General features: G+C 36.1%; 1 protein-coding gene across 1 annotated transcript in view; it reads left to right on the forward strand.

Moving 5' to 3' along the window:
- Positions 1–2,358: 2,358 nt before the first annotated feature.
- Positions 2,359–16,318, forward strand: part of RANBP17 (RAN binding protein 17) — a gene marked incomplete at its 5' end in the record, with an annotated part of 125,662 nt that continues 111,702 nt past the window's right edge. Inside the window, 10 exons of the mRNA XM_010075006.1 lie at positions 2,359–2,505; positions 3,445–3,535; positions 4,754–4,920; positions 8,137–8,202; positions 8,720–8,824; positions 11,489–11,654; positions 13,269–13,342; positions 13,799–13,918; positions 14,178–14,324; positions 15,553–15,725. Of these exons, the coding sequence (XP_010073308.1) occupies positions 2,359–2,505; positions 3,445–3,535; positions 4,754–4,920; positions 8,137–8,202; positions 8,720–8,824; positions 11,489–11,654; positions 13,269–13,342; positions 13,799–13,918; positions 14,178–14,324; positions 15,553–15,725 (1,256 nt within the window). The remainder of the gene's footprint in view (positions 2,506–3,444; positions 3,536–4,753; positions 4,921–8,136; positions 8,203–8,719; positions 8,825–11,488; positions 11,655–13,268; positions 13,343–13,798; positions 13,919–14,177; positions 14,325–15,552; positions 15,726–16,318) is intronic.

A 16,318-nucleotide genomic window follows, 5' to 3' on the forward strand; every position in this document is an offset into this window, starting at 1 on the left:
ATTCCCAACTCAATTAAAGCAGCCAGCATCTAACTGCCAGATCCTCTTCATTGGCACTGTCGCTGTTTTCTTAGGAAACACCTTTCAGCTGTTGATAAGGATTTGAGTAAAGGAGGTGTCTGAAAGCATCAGTTTCACATGTTTTGTCTCACAATAAAAAAGGCATTGTGACAGTCTTATATTTTCTTGAAGAAAAAATTAATATAGAGAGCTAGGTTTTGACTTCTCATTGGTTTCTCCAACTTTTTGTTCTTAATAAAGTTGAGTAATATCTCTAACGTTCAGCTGAGCTGCCATCACACACAAGACAGTTGAATTTGCTGATGTCAGGAAAAAAAAATCAGCGAACGCTGATTGGCTTCACTATCTGAATGAAGGAAAATCCAGACGTTTCCTCAGTACTATGCATAAAATACAACCCAGCGAACATCTAACAAGTTCTTCAGCAGTCTGAGACTTCTGAGCAATTTCTGGCCATACCTCAAGCCTACCAGTAAGACACTTTGTCGTAACATTCACCTGAGACCAAACATGTCCAGATAAAGCATTTCCAGGTGCTGAAAGTCATCAGTCTCAATATCAGATAGACCAGCTTTTCTTTGAAAATCATTATCTAGATTTTGTTCTGGCTTGCTTTAAAAATTTGTGGTGGGTTTGCTTCGTTGTCCTTCAGAGGTTTGCTATTTTAATGCCAGTTAGTGTACAGCTAGATGATTTAGACCTTGGTGGTTGGGCTGATATCCCAGTTTTATTTTGGAATTTCTCAAACTTGTTGACAAGTTTGTCCAGACTTGAAAGTCAAATTCCAGATCATGTAAAGGAGGGTCTTTAACTTTTGCTCGTTGTGACATGACAATTTGGTTCACTCTTCTGGGGTTGTATTGGAATTGTTCCGTTATGGAAACGTGCTTTGTAATTTATTTCTGAAGACTCTCTTTGCTAGATATCCTAATTCCCGTGTTTTACCCCAATTACGTGTTTTTTGTGGTGTATTATATTTTCCGTAATGTGTACCCTTGAATTGTATGGGTCTTAATTTTCACTTTGATTGGCATGGATCTTGCTTTATTTCAAATTGCATTACTGGGGTTGTTACCTGTTCCTTATTTCTCCTCCACTTTTTCTGAGCATCAAGGGGGAGGGGAAACAAAGGATGTCTCTGTTGAGCTCAGTCTTTACGGTATTTGATCTGTTCATTGCAGAAGCAAATGTGCTATTTGTTAAAATTTCTCCAGAGAAACATGTACATGGCTACTTTTTGACTGAAAATCAGGGACTCTTAAAATGTCATTATTACTGAAATTCAGAAAAAGTTGGTCAAAGCCAGGGATTCCATAAGCACAATAACAACAAAGTGGGAAAAAGATCACTTGTTTTGTTTTAAGAAGCGAGTCTCTAGGAAATTACACGCTTTGATTGACAAAACTAGATGTACTTTGGTTGCCAAAGACACTATTACAGTCTTGGATTTTTAAAAGCATTTGAGCCATGGTATAAGTGATGCTAGATTGTGCTGAACCAAATCTTTTGTTTCAGCTACAAAGCATCTTTTTGGAAGGGCTGCTGAACAGGATTTTGTCTCAAACTTTTAAAGGAGACCGGTCAAATACTGCATGTTCTCTCTTACTCTTCTTTCTAGGCCACACTCAAGTCATGAAACATTTACTGGGTACCTTCTAATGGCGTGGCTGGTTCTTGATGAGAGTTCCATGGGCTTTGGAAACCTGCTGTTTGTGTAATGATTCCAAAATGTGTTCAAAGGGAGAGGCAGGGACTAGTAGATATAAATCACATCCCTTGCGTATGAGAGAGATAATCCCCCACCACCTTCTTTACCAAAGAGAAGTTTTTCAGCTTGTAGGTGGAGAGGAATTGTAGCCCTTCCGTTGCTATAGCTTCTGGAGTGTCTCATCTTTCACTGATATTTGCATCAACAGATATTTTTTTCCAGGTGTAGTAATTTGATGAGAAATTACAGCTTTTAAAACGAAATTTGCCAGAAGTTTTCAAAGTAACATAGTTCGAACAGTTCACTGTTCTCCATGTTTCCATCTCTCTTTGGAAAAGCTGTGGGCTTCCCATCTGAAGAACAAGAAAAACGGACGGATTGAACTATATTAAAAAATACTTTGGTAGCTGAGAGAATAAGAAATTGCAACTTAATTTTATGAGTTATTTTTGGCTTCCTGTCACAGAAAGTCTCCTATTTTTGGTAATTTAAATGTGAAACAACTGGAAGGCTTAGCACAGGTAACAGTTCATGTTACTGGTATAGAATCTAGGTTTATAAACACGTACGAAAATCTTACGTGGTTGAAAAGTCTTCATGGAAATTTCAATTGTGTTCTTTCCTAACAGAGTCTGGCAGAACTGGAAGTAGTGTGTAACGACCTATATGAAGGAACTGATCTAGCACAGCGAATGCAAGCTGAGAAGGTACTCTTGGAGCTTATTGATAGCCCAGAATGTCTTAGCCAGTGCCAACTTCTATTAGAACAAGGAACAGTAAGTATCCGGAAGGTGTGACACCTATAAATTGTGCTCGTGGAAGCTCACATAAGTTCCTCTGTCATGGGCAGCACAATCAAGGCAAAATGCTTTTCCCTTTTTTGTACATACTCTGTTTCATAATTGTTTCTAGAATTTTTCTTATTTGGAGGTGGTCTTTGTAGAAGTGGCAATACCTTACATTACAGGTGCCAGGAACAAAAAGAGAAAGCATCTTAGCTTCAGAAAGGTTGTAATCAGGGGCTGTGTCATCTGTAGAGCAGTGTCAGGACTCAGTGTGATGTGAACTGGTGTTAGAACATCACCTTATTGTTTTTATACCTATTAGCTACAATGAAAAACAAAAAAAGTATTAAAAATATCCTTGAACTGCTTATCTGTTGTCTGTTAGTTTAAACCATTCTTTTATCACTACTTGGTTTCATTTTTGTTTAATGTCTTTAATTTCATGGTTAACTCTAGATACAGTGATAGGCGAGTTGGTTCTGATTTGACAGATAAGTTGAGTCCAGTATGATTTTTGCTGTGTTTTTCAAATCATTCAAAAAGAGAGAGAGAAAAAGAGGAAGCACATTTGATCCGGGGCTGGACCCATGGTAATCATCTCATGGTTCTAAATTATCAAGTGATTTAAAAACAAGTATCAAAAATAAAGAATTCCACTGAATAGTGAAATTACTTTTAGATTAATGCTTTTCATCAAAAGGGATGATATTTTTAGGTCTCTGCTATTTTATTAGTGGTTTATAATTTATGTATATTTATAATAAAACAAAGATATTACTAAAATACATATTATATAAATTTTGGGTATACTTAACAAAGATAACCAAAGCATCATAACCAGTCTGGTTTATTATTTATCAGTTTTTGGTTTATTGTCCCTGCCTTTAATTAGCCTATTTTTGTATAATATCTTTCAATGTGTTTTGGTAGACGTCCTACGCTCAGCTTCTTGCAGCAACGTGCCTGTCTAAGCTTGTAAGCAGGGCATCTCCATTACCTGTGGAGCAAAGGATTGACATTCGTAAGTAATGTTTGTGGTTAAAATTCCATTATATTATTTGGATGTAAAACTTCATGTTAGCACAGTAACTGTTCAGTGGATAGTCTGTTTTTTCTCTAGTTCTTCCTGTTTACCAAGCCTGTTACGCATGAGGTAGTCATTGTGAGAGAGTGAGTGTAAGGGTGACTGGGAGCTCTTCCATAGTTTCTCTGCAAATAGCTCACAAATAACATTTCCTAGTTTCAAAATTAAAATAGATAAACGTTATCTCAGATTACTTCGTATTAAAAAAAAAAATCATTTTTCAAGATAGACTTTGTATTTATCCCACAAGATGCTAAACAGATTTAGTTTATGTTTGTAAAGGATGAAAATTGCAGATATTGGTAGTACCCCTGCCAGTCACTTACACGTAACATTGCTTATGGTCAGCTCTTCAACATTTGTAAAAGTCATTCCAGGGCAGGTGCTTACTTGCAGGATTAAGATACTACGAATTTTTCCTTACTTTTTAGGATCTATATTAAAGTCATTGCTGTATCCTAAAAGATTAAGCAAGTATGTGTTGGGGTCTTTAATAGTGAAAGGTGTTGCATGAGGAGTGTAGGATTCAATTTGGATTTTTAGAAAATCTACACTGTTATAGCAGTTCTTTGGATAGCGGTACTCTGAAATGCATGGCTGAGAATCCACTTCTTCTGATAAAAGATTTCAATGTTCTTTTAGGTAAAAATTAACTTTAATCAACTTGATTGTATTCATTTCAGCAGCTTTTGGAACAAGTCAGATTCCTTCTAGTTAGAGAGTGATTTCTGGAGCTGCAATGCGCAGCAATGTGCATTACCCAAAGGGATGTCCTAGACTGAATTGAGAACATTCAGTAGGCACTCTTGTCTGAAAAAACTTCTGTGTATCTGAAGTTAGCTGTGAGAGCTGCTGTTACATAGTGAGATAATCAGTGCCCAGTATGTGATGAAAAATTACCGTTTTACCTGCCAGTGTTCTCTGAATTCACAAACTGTTGTGATGTGTGTCCTAGAATAATGATCATATATGTAATGTGCTTTGTGTTACTAAATGTTTAGCTGTATTGAATGATTTAAGGTAACTTACAGTTACTGTACTAATAATGAGAATATGGGTTTTTTTAAAAAAAATCCATGCTTTAAGTTTGTATTAGAACTATTAATTTTCTTTACAGAAGACTTGTGTTGCTGATTTTAAAATGCTTCTTTACAGGAAATTACATTCTGAACTATGTAGCATCTCAACCCAAACTGGCTTCTTTTGTCATCCAAGCTCTTGTTCAACTCATTGCTAAAATTACAAAATTAGGATGGTTTGAGGTACTAAAAGATCAGCTCATCTTCAGAGACATTATTGCTGATGTAAAAAAATTTTTGCAGGTAGGAAACAATCACTCACTTCTGCTGTTTTTTTTCTGTTCGGACCTCTTAATTTTTAGTGGTTGGTATGTTCTATCACTTAGTTGTTACACACTTGGGTGGAAAAAGTGTGAAGAGCATTGCTTAAAACAGAAGATTGCCCTACCATGAGGAACTGGGGCAGGTTTGATACTTGTGTGAGGTTGTGGGTTTTGATGCCTCACAGTATTTGTAGTGCTGTCATGGTTTTTTGTTGGTTTTCTTTTTCCAAAGCACCGTTTCATAGTGTGGTTGTAAAGCATCAGCCCCTGTTGTCAAGCCATTCTATTTAATGCCTTAATTTTTTTCAGCTGATATGGAGATACATTTCTGATAGTGTTAGCTCCGGTTACCCAGTTAGAAACACTGGTCCTGCACCGTATGAAGAGGAAGACTGTCAGATGTTCTAAAGCACGAGTCTGATTGTGATTCTTGTCGTAATGACTGCTAAAATTGTGCCAAACTGTTTAGTTCTAGCAGGAGTTCAAACTTCTTTTGTTAAGTGCCTGTCATGGAGTGTTAAAGAGATACTTTATAAAGTACTTGTTGGAGGGTCCACTGTTAAGGTCTCACTGTTGCTTTCTGTATAAGCAGTGGGAGTTCACCTGCACTCTGATTTTTAGCAGAGATCGCTAGGTACCCCTGCTTCTGAAGTTACTAAGAAAAGCGTGTGTAAAGGTAAACTGTGGTACACAAAATGGCAAGATATTGTATATATTTGTTATGTGGCTGTGGTCCTTGTTTGCCCCATTCCTTTTTCACTTTATGAGAAATGGATGATTCATATTTGTGTGCTTAGATACCTGCATATATGTATGGTCTTTCTCCGTACATGTAAAGAGGAGTGAAGAAAAAAAAAACAACACATTTTGTCTCTCCTAGGATTATGGTGTACAATATAGGAAGGTAGATAATAAATTTGGAGTGTTTTTATAATTTTACCTATCTTAGCATATGTATTTAAATCTAATATATCACAAAAATCATGCATTCTGGGTAGGGGTGTGGGGAAGCCTGGGAGGAAAGGTCACTCATCTTTCCTCTGCAGTAACTGGATGAGACAGGAATGTTCTTGTTTTACATTTCCCTCCACATTATTTCCCGTTCTCCCACTGCTTTGGTCACTGGTACAAAGAAGATGCATTAAAGGGTAGAGAGGTCCTGGCACATATATTTGGAAATTGGAAATAATTTCTCCTAATGTTAGAGTGCAATCATTCGTTATGGACTGCTCACTAGACAAATGTGCATGTCAAATCTAGAGTAAGTACTGTCAGAGACAGTGGCTAAGTACTTATTTTGAGAAAAAAATAGTAAGAAAATTTAAATTATTTGGAGATTTACTTCCAAAATGATCCATTATGTGTGTATGTGTTGGTGATCCTGGCAGCTCAGCAAGAAAATATGAAGTTAACAGTTTATATTTATTGACAGTGAGTTTCTCATTTGCTTTTCAGTCTTTGTTTATAATACTGTACAAGTTAATGTACTTTTTGAGTTACATTGGGAATCTCTAATAAAAGATAAGTTGCAATATTCTGTTTATTAAAAACAAACTCAAGTATACTTCTCCACCATTTTGCAGTTATTTTTATGAATGTACTGTAATTGGATTTTGCATTTATTATTAAAATGATTGCAGAGTGACTCTTCAGTGTGTAGCTCATTAAAAATAGAGTTTTAAGTACAAAATTTAGCTTCTTAAGAGATTCCTTTAGTTAAATTAAGAATTCCTATGGAAAAGAAAATTAAGCCATAGATCTACTAGTGAATTAAATTTTAGATAAAAATTGAAAAAAAAAGTCCCTTAACAATACTAATATATGTTAATAATTAGCATATGGTAGTTGCAAATACATTAGCATTCCAGATTGAGCTTCCTCCAGTGTGAATCTGAGCGTGATTTCATATAGAAAAAGGGGTCAGCAGCTAGGTCTGCAGTTCTGTTCCCAGCTCCTTCATCATTCACCACACAGCCTTTCACACCTGTGAAAAGAGGGGAGCTTGCATCTCCCATTTTTGCAGGTTTGTGTGATCTAAGGAACATTCATAGAGACTATTTTAAGAATTTGAAATGTAAAAGAAAGTTGTGTGAAATTACACTGTAGGGTGTTTAATCTTACTGAATGCAGATAGAGCAACAATATAAATATCTCCTGAGAGGGCTCTGAAATTTTCTCTTTTGATTTTCCTTCCTGCCAGTGGTAATACAAAATAGATAACAGTGCTAAACTAGGCCCCTAGGTAAGCAGCCAGATTCTTCATTACTTGAACTTTAGGTGATCTTCAAAGTTGCAAAAATTGCTGTGGTTGTGACAGATGTCAGGAAAATTTTGGCAAGGATGACATTGCTTTTTAGACAGCAGGAGAGCTGAGGCTGCAAACTGTAACTGTGAGAGCAGGCATGGAGATCTTCCCCCGCCTTAATGGCAAGCCTAATTGCAGTTGATTTTAATAATGCAGATTTAATTTTTATATAAATGCTTTGTAGTAGCTTAGTGAAGACAGCTAAATTTTATTAATTAAATGCAAAATTCTGCATTGTATCTGAATTTCAAACCATTCCAAGGAACTTAAATACTGATGTCAGATCTCGCCCTCAGATGCAAATATGCGACACCTACTGCCTGACTTTTTAGACAGAAGCTCTCAGAGATGGAATGTATCATTCAGTTCAAACCAATGCATTGTATACCACTGTGAAGGGAAGAGAATTTGGGGTTTTTTTGATAGGTAGCATTTCAAAACTTTTTTTTTTCTGAGCACCCTGTGGTCTTTTTTGTGCATGTATGGCTTAATTTTTTTTTAATGGTTTGAATTTCATGCAGCTTGCCTAACCAGTTCTAGAATACTGAACAGACCTTTGAGAAATGTGTAACAGGTAATAGAAATGTGTTCTAGGTTGTGGTTACTTAAGAGTCTGTTTTCAGATGAGTTTTTGTTATCCCACAATTCTTAAAATTTATTATGAGGTTTTTTTCAGAGCTAATGAGGGAGTTTGAAGGTCTAGTTCTATCAGTGTTGATAGAATTTGGCGTGAAAGCCTTCTAAACAGCTTAGGATATCTCAGCCTAAAAATTCCTCTTGATTCTAGAAATGCTGGAAAATATGAAATACAATCTGATTCTAGAAATGTTGGAAAATACTAAATACAAGCTGTGATGTTTGAGCAATCCTATCTGGTTTTTTTTTCTGTAGGGCACTGTGGACCATTGTATAATAGGAGTAATGATTCTCTCAGAACTGACTCAGGAAATGAATCTAGTAAGCATGTTTGTGTTATTTTTTTTTTCCTTCGGCAAGGCATGTAAGTATTGCTGATAAAGCAGTGCATTGAATGTTTCTGCCCTTCATAAAAATGTTTGGAGAAGCATTTCTTAGACATGAAGGGATTAACACACCTTCCCCCCGAAGTAAAATGTGTAGAGAGACAAGAAATTCTTAGCGCAGGGACTCTGCCTGTACCAGATACATACCGTATCTGATACGGGGTGAAGTTTCTCTCATCCTAGTCACTGGAAATAGTAAAGCAAAGTGAATGATCAACTTTTTCAATTGAATTTCTGCTAATGATTTTCTTTTACCCATGTCTTAACCTGAGGAAGTTAAGAGAAAGAGAGGCAACCTTGAAGAGAAAAAAGGAGACACTTAAGAAGCTGTCAATATCTGCATTTACTACGGGGACATAATTTCTAGTGTCAAATAATTGATCTGCCAAATATACCTATCTAGTTTTAGCAAAGAAGAGAACATTGTTTTTTTATATCCTAACTTTTCTTAGGTTGATTATTCAAGACCTTCAGCAAAACATCGTAAAATAGCTACCTCATTCCGTGACACCTGTCTAAAGGACATACTGATGCTTGCGTGCTCTCTTTTGAAGGAGGTGAGGCTCTTTATAATTGAACCTAAATTGTTAACATCATAATAGTCCCAGTTTGAGTCCTTAATATTTTCTGAGTTGATGAATTCTGTACTTAAATGGATTACATGGCACCCGATTAAGCTAACGTGACCAAAAAAAACGTTCAAAGACAGAAATTCCAATCTTCCTCCCTCTATGTCTCTCTTGCTCTGTCTGTCTTTCTGTGCCATCTCTCTCTCTTTACATCTTGCTGTAAAGGATGAACTATCTAAATTCTGAGCTTGTCTTCTTTTTTGACGTTTTTCTTAATTTAATTGTATCACAGTTTTTCTGGACCTACCATCTCAATACTTGCTACAAGAAATATTTATTAAACTAGGAGCAACCAAGAAGAAAGACAAATTCTCTGTCTTGTGGTATGACAGTGCAGTCAAATCTGGCCAAGGTGTTTTTCTCCTTTGCTAGTTCCCTTACCCTCTCTGTCACATTTTGGGGTAACTCAGGCTGCAGCTTCTCCAGAGCCTAGACAGGAGGTGGTGAAGAACAGCATGCTGTAAGCTAGGTCTCTCAGGACCAGGTATGTTAAACTGAGATCAAAGCTGGAACTTGCACTTTCTGTTTTGTGCTGATCGAGGCCTCCCATAGCAGTGGAAGTGGTGCCATGAGGTACCGTTCTACTTCTCATAGGATCAAGCAACTCTTTGCTTTTGAGAGCAGCTTTTTTTTAAAATGTTGCCTGATGTCTGTTCTTTGGCTTATTTGGGAGTGCTGGTTTACTCAGCTTTTCTGAAAACCAGAGGAGTTAGTTGTTGAAATTTGTACACAGGCGTTTAAGCTGAGAATTTAAACATAGATGCCATCACAGTGGGTAGGTAGATACGGCAGTGATTACTTTTTGGCTAAAGGTGTAATTCTCAAGGTTGAGGTATGTGATTGAGGTACTGTTGTTAAAAAAAGTTAAACTGTGTTAGCTTACATTTCTTTCACAGTATGCTTTTGTCTAACTAGCATGTTTTACCTCACTTTAGCAATAAATTTGAAAGGATCATGTGGTCAGCTACCAGTGCTCAGATGGCAGGCAATGTATTTTTTTTAATATATAGAGTGATTAAATAGTGTAAGCCATCACCTCTGAAGAGGAAATGGTCTGCTAATGTACACATAAAATTAAAAGAAGAATTGGATATTTTTGGAAGAATCTTCTTAGATATAGTAAACCCCATTACACATCAAAGCAATAAATATATTTGTGAGAACCTATATCCTGCAGCAGCCACTTCCTAGCTTTCTTCAAGTTCAGCTGGTCTACAGGTACTTTTTTAGTCTGTCGTATGTTGAAAGGTTTGTCTGAGTGACATCACACAGATTTCCAGGCAGAAATATAAGAAAATAATAATTATTATCTTTATAATGCCAACTCTAGTATAGGAAGCTGGTTTTAGAAATATACTCAACTAACAAATGTGGAACCACTAAAATAATTCCAGGTGTTTCAAAGTTAGGATTATTGCTGGCGGAACAGGTTATGTTTATACAAGACATACAGAAATTCAATGTTGATTTCAAAGCTGAATTCATAAATTAGTGTCAATTCTAATGTGATGCAACAGTTATTGTCAAGTTAATGAGGCATCTAATGACATGCAGTTGGTTTTAATTGGTATCGTCTGAATTTATAACCTTTTTGTTAATAAGCTTGGGAGATGTGACTTTGAATCTAAATAAGGAGCAGATGAAGTAGATAAAGGTGTTGCATTTGCATTTATTTTATTGTTTTTCTAGACAGAATTACATCAGTTTTCTTTTTAGTGTTCACAAACTTCATCAGTGACTAATGAATTTGAGGTTTGTTTTCGGTGCCTTTATATTGTGTGTGTAATCTTGAGGCAGCAATGCCTTTAAGATAAAATGCTACTTAAATTATTATAATTACAGAAGGAGATAAATAAAAATGTGTTCTTAGTTGCAGTATGTTGAGTATAGACTTCCAAATCCCAACAGCTTGTTTTGCTTACATAGTACCTTTTAATTCTGACACTTCAGGGGTTATAAAGCAGTAGAGACACTGACAGCTGTGTTTATACAGGTGTTGTAAATAGCTACCTTCAGTTTACAGACTGTTCATTTCATTGTTTTTTAATGCCAGGTTTTTCTAGACTTGCCAAAGGAGCAAGAATTGAGTATGCATACTGTAGAACTCATACTGTTTAGCAGCCGGGATGTTGAAATGAAAAATAATAATTGTTGCGATATTTTTTACCCATATGATGTGTATGATGTATATTCCATGCTGGTGTGCAGTAAAGGAAAGAGGAAAACACGAAACTTTACAGTTTAATTTTTGCAGTGAATGTTAGCACTGTTTTAACAGACAGTATCAGTGACATGCTGAATTTTACCTGTGTTTTATGCAAAAGGATTATTTCACCAAGCTTTTGAAAATTATTTATAAGTCTGGGAGCTTTAGCTTGACATGGAAGATGTCTCTGAGGTGGTGATAATGGTCTTCCCCTTGCCTTTAAGGAGAGGCTATACCTGTTATTGTTGAAGGATTTATTTTTCTTGTAGGATGTGTTCTCTTGCTCTGAACTTTGCCATTTTATATCCAAACATATTTTCCTTTTCCAAATTGTTTTTAAACCATGCTCTGTGCAGGTGACCTAACAAGATTTTTTTTCTCCTCAGCTCTTGGCAAAACCTTTAACCCTTCAGGACCAACAGCAACAAAGTCTAGCAGTGCAGCTTTTGAAGCTTGTACTAAACTGTCTTAATTTTGATTTCATTGGAAATTCAGCTGATGAGTCTGCAGATGATCTATGCACTGTGCAGATTCCAACAAACTGGAGAACAAGTAAGAAAGGATCATAACTGTTAGTATTCTGAAGTCTATACGCAGTGGATGATGTAACTTCTTGTGTCACAATACTTGCAAATGTAAAATAATTTTTAATATAGAGTTTTTTGCTGGTGAGAGATAAACCTCTTCTGCTATTTCTCTCACACTTTTCCTATTGTTATTTTTATAGACAGAAATAATAAGTCTAGTCTATAGCATAGATATTCACAGTAAATCAAATTATTCTATTTAGACACTGAATACTGCTCTCATCCCTGGCATATGAAGACCTTGAAGAGGTGTGGCATTTGTAACATCGCTGTTTTCTTGTCTTCTTCCTGATGAGAAAACTGTGAATTTTTTTTAGTGTCCTTGTTTGCTCCAGTAAGTGAGCACGTTAATGAAAGCAGCAGAAGGGTTGCATCTTGGTTCTTATGCTCCAGAGGTTTGACTTCCTGGGCTTATACAATGCAGATGGCAGTCTAGTGTAAATGTGTCCAAGCTAGCTTTAATGAAATTACCCTGGGTAATGGATGTGGTTTAGCACTAGCAGCATGGAGCTCCTTGTAGGTTAATTTATCCTGCTTCTTGGCAAAATAAATGAGCCTGACTGGAAGTCTGTCTAGCTAGAGCAGCTACACAGTTTCCCATACCCAGGATGGGAGGTTTAAATCTGGCTTACCTGTATAGCATGACACTTTGTAGTGTTTGATAGTCCTCCTTGTTTAAATGGTACTGTTCTTCATCCATTTCCATGTATAACTCCATTCCTTCTTTAGTGTACAATAGCCTGTAATTACATTAGAAGGCTGAATTTGGGCAAGTGACAGTAATTTTCCAAGAGCCTCTAGGAAGGAGAAGAGGATAAGTTTTCGCAAGATTTTAGCTTTGATGCTTTAAGTTGTCCATGGAGGGGTCTCCTTTTAGTCATTAAACAGAAAGTGCATAAGGAAATTAACTTTTGTTATGTGATACTTTATTTTACACAACTCTTCATATAAAGTAATGCTTATAAATGGAAAAACATTAAATGTTACTTAATTTGTGGAATTAATTATGAGTTAGTTGTGACCTTTCTCTACCTTGTTACCTCTTCATAAAATAGGTTCATGTTGTAGTTCATTTGATGTTTTTCCACAGTGAATTGGTAACTCAGTGTTTAAACTATTATTTTGTGTTTATCAGACTGTAGACTTCAGGATAGTCTGTGGAACTTTTCTTAAAAACCTGCCTTTGCTTAAATATAGACTAAACTAATCCTTAGTATGTGGAACCTGTCTTATCTTAGGGTTACTTCAGGTTACTACTACTGTAGTAACCTGAAGAAATCAGTTTATCTACATCTGTTACAGAACAAGCGTTCTGTAAGCAACTGACAAAGTATTGCATTATCTGCAGCTTAAGGAAGATATTCTTTATGAGCTATAGGATGGATTAAATGTGATAAAAAGAGATTAGTGCTTTGTTTAATTTTGTACAGTGAACTAATTAATGCATCTATTAATGGTTTATTCTCAACTACAATAGTATCTCACTCTTACTGTTCTTGTTAAAAAGAAGATGATTCTATTAAATAAAGATACTTATTGTTTGTAGAGAGTGATAAAACCAGCTTATCTTTTTCCGTAGTCTTCCTGGAGCCGGAGACCTTGGACCTGTTTTTTGATTTGTATCATTCCCTTCCACCAATGCTGTCTCAGTTAGTAAGTGACACATAGTGATTTACACTCAAGTAATTACAGAAAACAGCCTTTTTACGTCTATACTTTGTCCAAAGGACCCTGTTTTATTTTGTGAATTAGCATGTTATGAGTCCCCTGGCTCAGTGCTCAGTCACGATGTCTTTTCTTAGAGCTTCAGCCCCAGTTTTTGTTTCTGAATTTGAAAGCGTTCAAATCCTTCCTCCCCCAATTCAGCACTACTCAGCCACACAGAAAACATCCATCCAGTTACCTTGAAGTCAGAAGCCGTTGTGAAAGGGAATTTTAAAACTGAGCCATATTTGTGTTCGATGATCATATAGACATTGCTGCAAAAGTAATTTCAGCCACAGAATGTGCTACAGACATCATTAGGTTGGTTTACTCCAAACATTAAGAGATTATTATTCTGAAAGTTTAAATTTTTTTACTCTTACAGTATTTTTTTTTATTCTTCAGGCACTTTCTTGTTTAGTTCAGTTTGCTTCTACAAGGAGATCTTTATTCAGCAATCCAGAACGTGCCAAATATCTTGGTAATCTAATCAAAGGAGTGAAACGAATACTTGAAAATCCACAGGTATCTTTTTTTTTTTTTTGTATAATTTATTTGAAATGCTACAACAGCTGTGGATTTGCTTTTCCAGTTACAGTCTTAATTAATCTACTGAATCTATCAAAACCACTTTCAACCAGGCATCTGTTTGCTTTGATTTTTCTATTCAAAGTAAGGAAAACCTCCTATTCAAATACAGTTGTCACCCAACTAGCAATAGCACTCATAAAATTCCTATTAGGTTAAGCTGTTAACTTTTTTAAATTTGCTTCTTCAAATATAGGGTTTATCTGATCCGGGTAATTACCATGAATTCTGTCGGTTTTTGGCTCGGCTGAAGACAAACTATCAACTAGGAGAGCTGGTAATGGTGAAAGATTACCCAGAAGTCATCCAACTTATAGCAAATTTTACTATTACTAGCTTACAGGTAAGAATATATATATGGAAAGCTTTTTTGTTCAGGTCTTGAGGGATAAAGAGGATTGATCCCGGTTCTCTATGTTGGTGTTTTTTGAGGAGGTAGTGAGGCTTGCCTTTAGGTAAAAATACGTTTTGTCAGTGATGTAACTCAGATTTCTAGATTCTTTAGAACTGTTTCCCACTATTCCTATGAAGTTTTGTAATGGGAGCAGATTTAAAGAAGAAAATGACAACTGAAGTAGGAGATAGATGGATGTTAATCCTCCAGCCTTAGTCCTCGCCCTCAAAAAAAGAAATCCAACAAATTGAACCCTTTATTCAAGCCTAAAATACTGACACCTGTGCTCCCATGTAAACTTTGAAGTGCCTACACTGATTAGGTTCCTGGGTTCTGCTTTAGTGCATACATGTATGTACACACACAGTTACACATATGTTGAGCTGCTGAGTACAAAGTCCCCCTCTGATCTGAATTCAGAAGCTACTGAATAATGGAATAATGTCTAAATTTTGCAAAAAAAATGTACACACGCAGTTACAAACTGCTGAGTACAGAGTCCCCCTCTGATCTGAATTCAGAAGCTACTGAATAATGGAATAATGTCTAAATTTTGCGGGGACCCACATCTATACAAGAAGGACACATATCACAAGATCAAGATTCTCACAGTGTTAAAAATTTTACAGATTTATTTTTGAAACACACCAGGATAAAGACATGCACACTCTTTGAGTAACAGTACAATTGTTATTTTAGCATTGCCTCCAGCATCTTTCTCTGCTGTTCAGAATAACAGCTGAACATAGCGACCTTTAGGACAAGATATTGACCTTTGAATTCCTAAGTTGCCAGTGGCGGCTCCATAAGCTTTGAAGAGAAAAGAAAATGGAGTTGCATTTCTGTTCTTCACGTTTCCTCTTGGGTTGCTCTAGACAGTTTGCCATTCAATGTTTAGGATTTTCGAATGGCCCTTTTATAGCACTTAAATCTCACCATGCACTACGAAAGAAGCGAGGCCTAGCTTGGAGTCTCAAATTGTGGATTTCACTTGTAGGAGGCAAGAGTGACAGTAATTCTGGATCTACTCTAGTGTGCCATAGTATTTCTCAGTTCTGACTGGGTCCTTCAGTAGTTATGTGAATGAATAAGACTACTTAAGATAAAAGCATCATGTTTCACAACTAAAATTTCACACTGGGATGCTTTAACAGAAGTATGTTTTGTTTTCTTATAGCACTGGGAGTTCGCTCCAAATAGTGTTCATTATTTGCTAACTCTGTGGCAAAGAATGGTAGCATCCGTACCTTTTGTGAAAACGCCAGAACCCCACCTGTTAGATACATATGCACCTGAGATAACAAAAGCTTATATTACTTCTAGACTGGAGTGTGTTCCTGTAGTTATAAGGTAAACTTGTAATTGCAACTTTAAAAACTGTAATATGGAATGTTTAATTTTCTGATTTGTTGGCATATGATATTTTGGTGATGTTTAAAATCTAAGTACACTCATTCTGATTACCATGATGATTTCTTTAGATTATCTTAATTGGCTGGTATTGTTTTACTCCTTTTGCTTATTAAATTCAGGCCAAAATAAAATATGCATATTCTAGTGTTTTTCCTCTCACAGGCCTGTGTGGTTTGAAAAAAGCCTTTTCCCCCCCCCCCCTGCTTTTTTTCCTAAGACTATCAGAATTAAATCTGTTGTTCAGCTGTGACACATTTTCTCAGTGAGTCACTTTCTAGGACTGTGGAGGGTTGAGTAATGGGGGAAAGCAGAATGAAGCCCAAGCACAAGAAAAAGGGTGAGACTGAATGGAGCAAGCTAGAGAGTGGCAAGATTGAAATTGGCCAATTTAAAATTTCTTAGTTCAGATCTTATTTTTAATAGTTTAAGTAAATGACCTTAGAGTCCACACTATAGTATAGCAAAAAAGGAAAAAGTGTTTAGATTGCTGAAAGGATTTCATTTTCTCCAAGGGCTTTTATGAATTCCTG

This window comes from Pterocles gutturalis, unplaced genomic scaffold (genome assembly GCF_000699245.1).
Source record: "Pterocles gutturalis isolate BGI_N339 unplaced genomic scaffold, ASM69924v1 scaffold2857, whole genome shotgun sequence".
Classification (NCBI taxonomy): Eukaryota; Metazoa; Chordata; class Aves; order Pterocliformes; family Pteroclidae; genus Pterocles; species Pterocles gutturalis.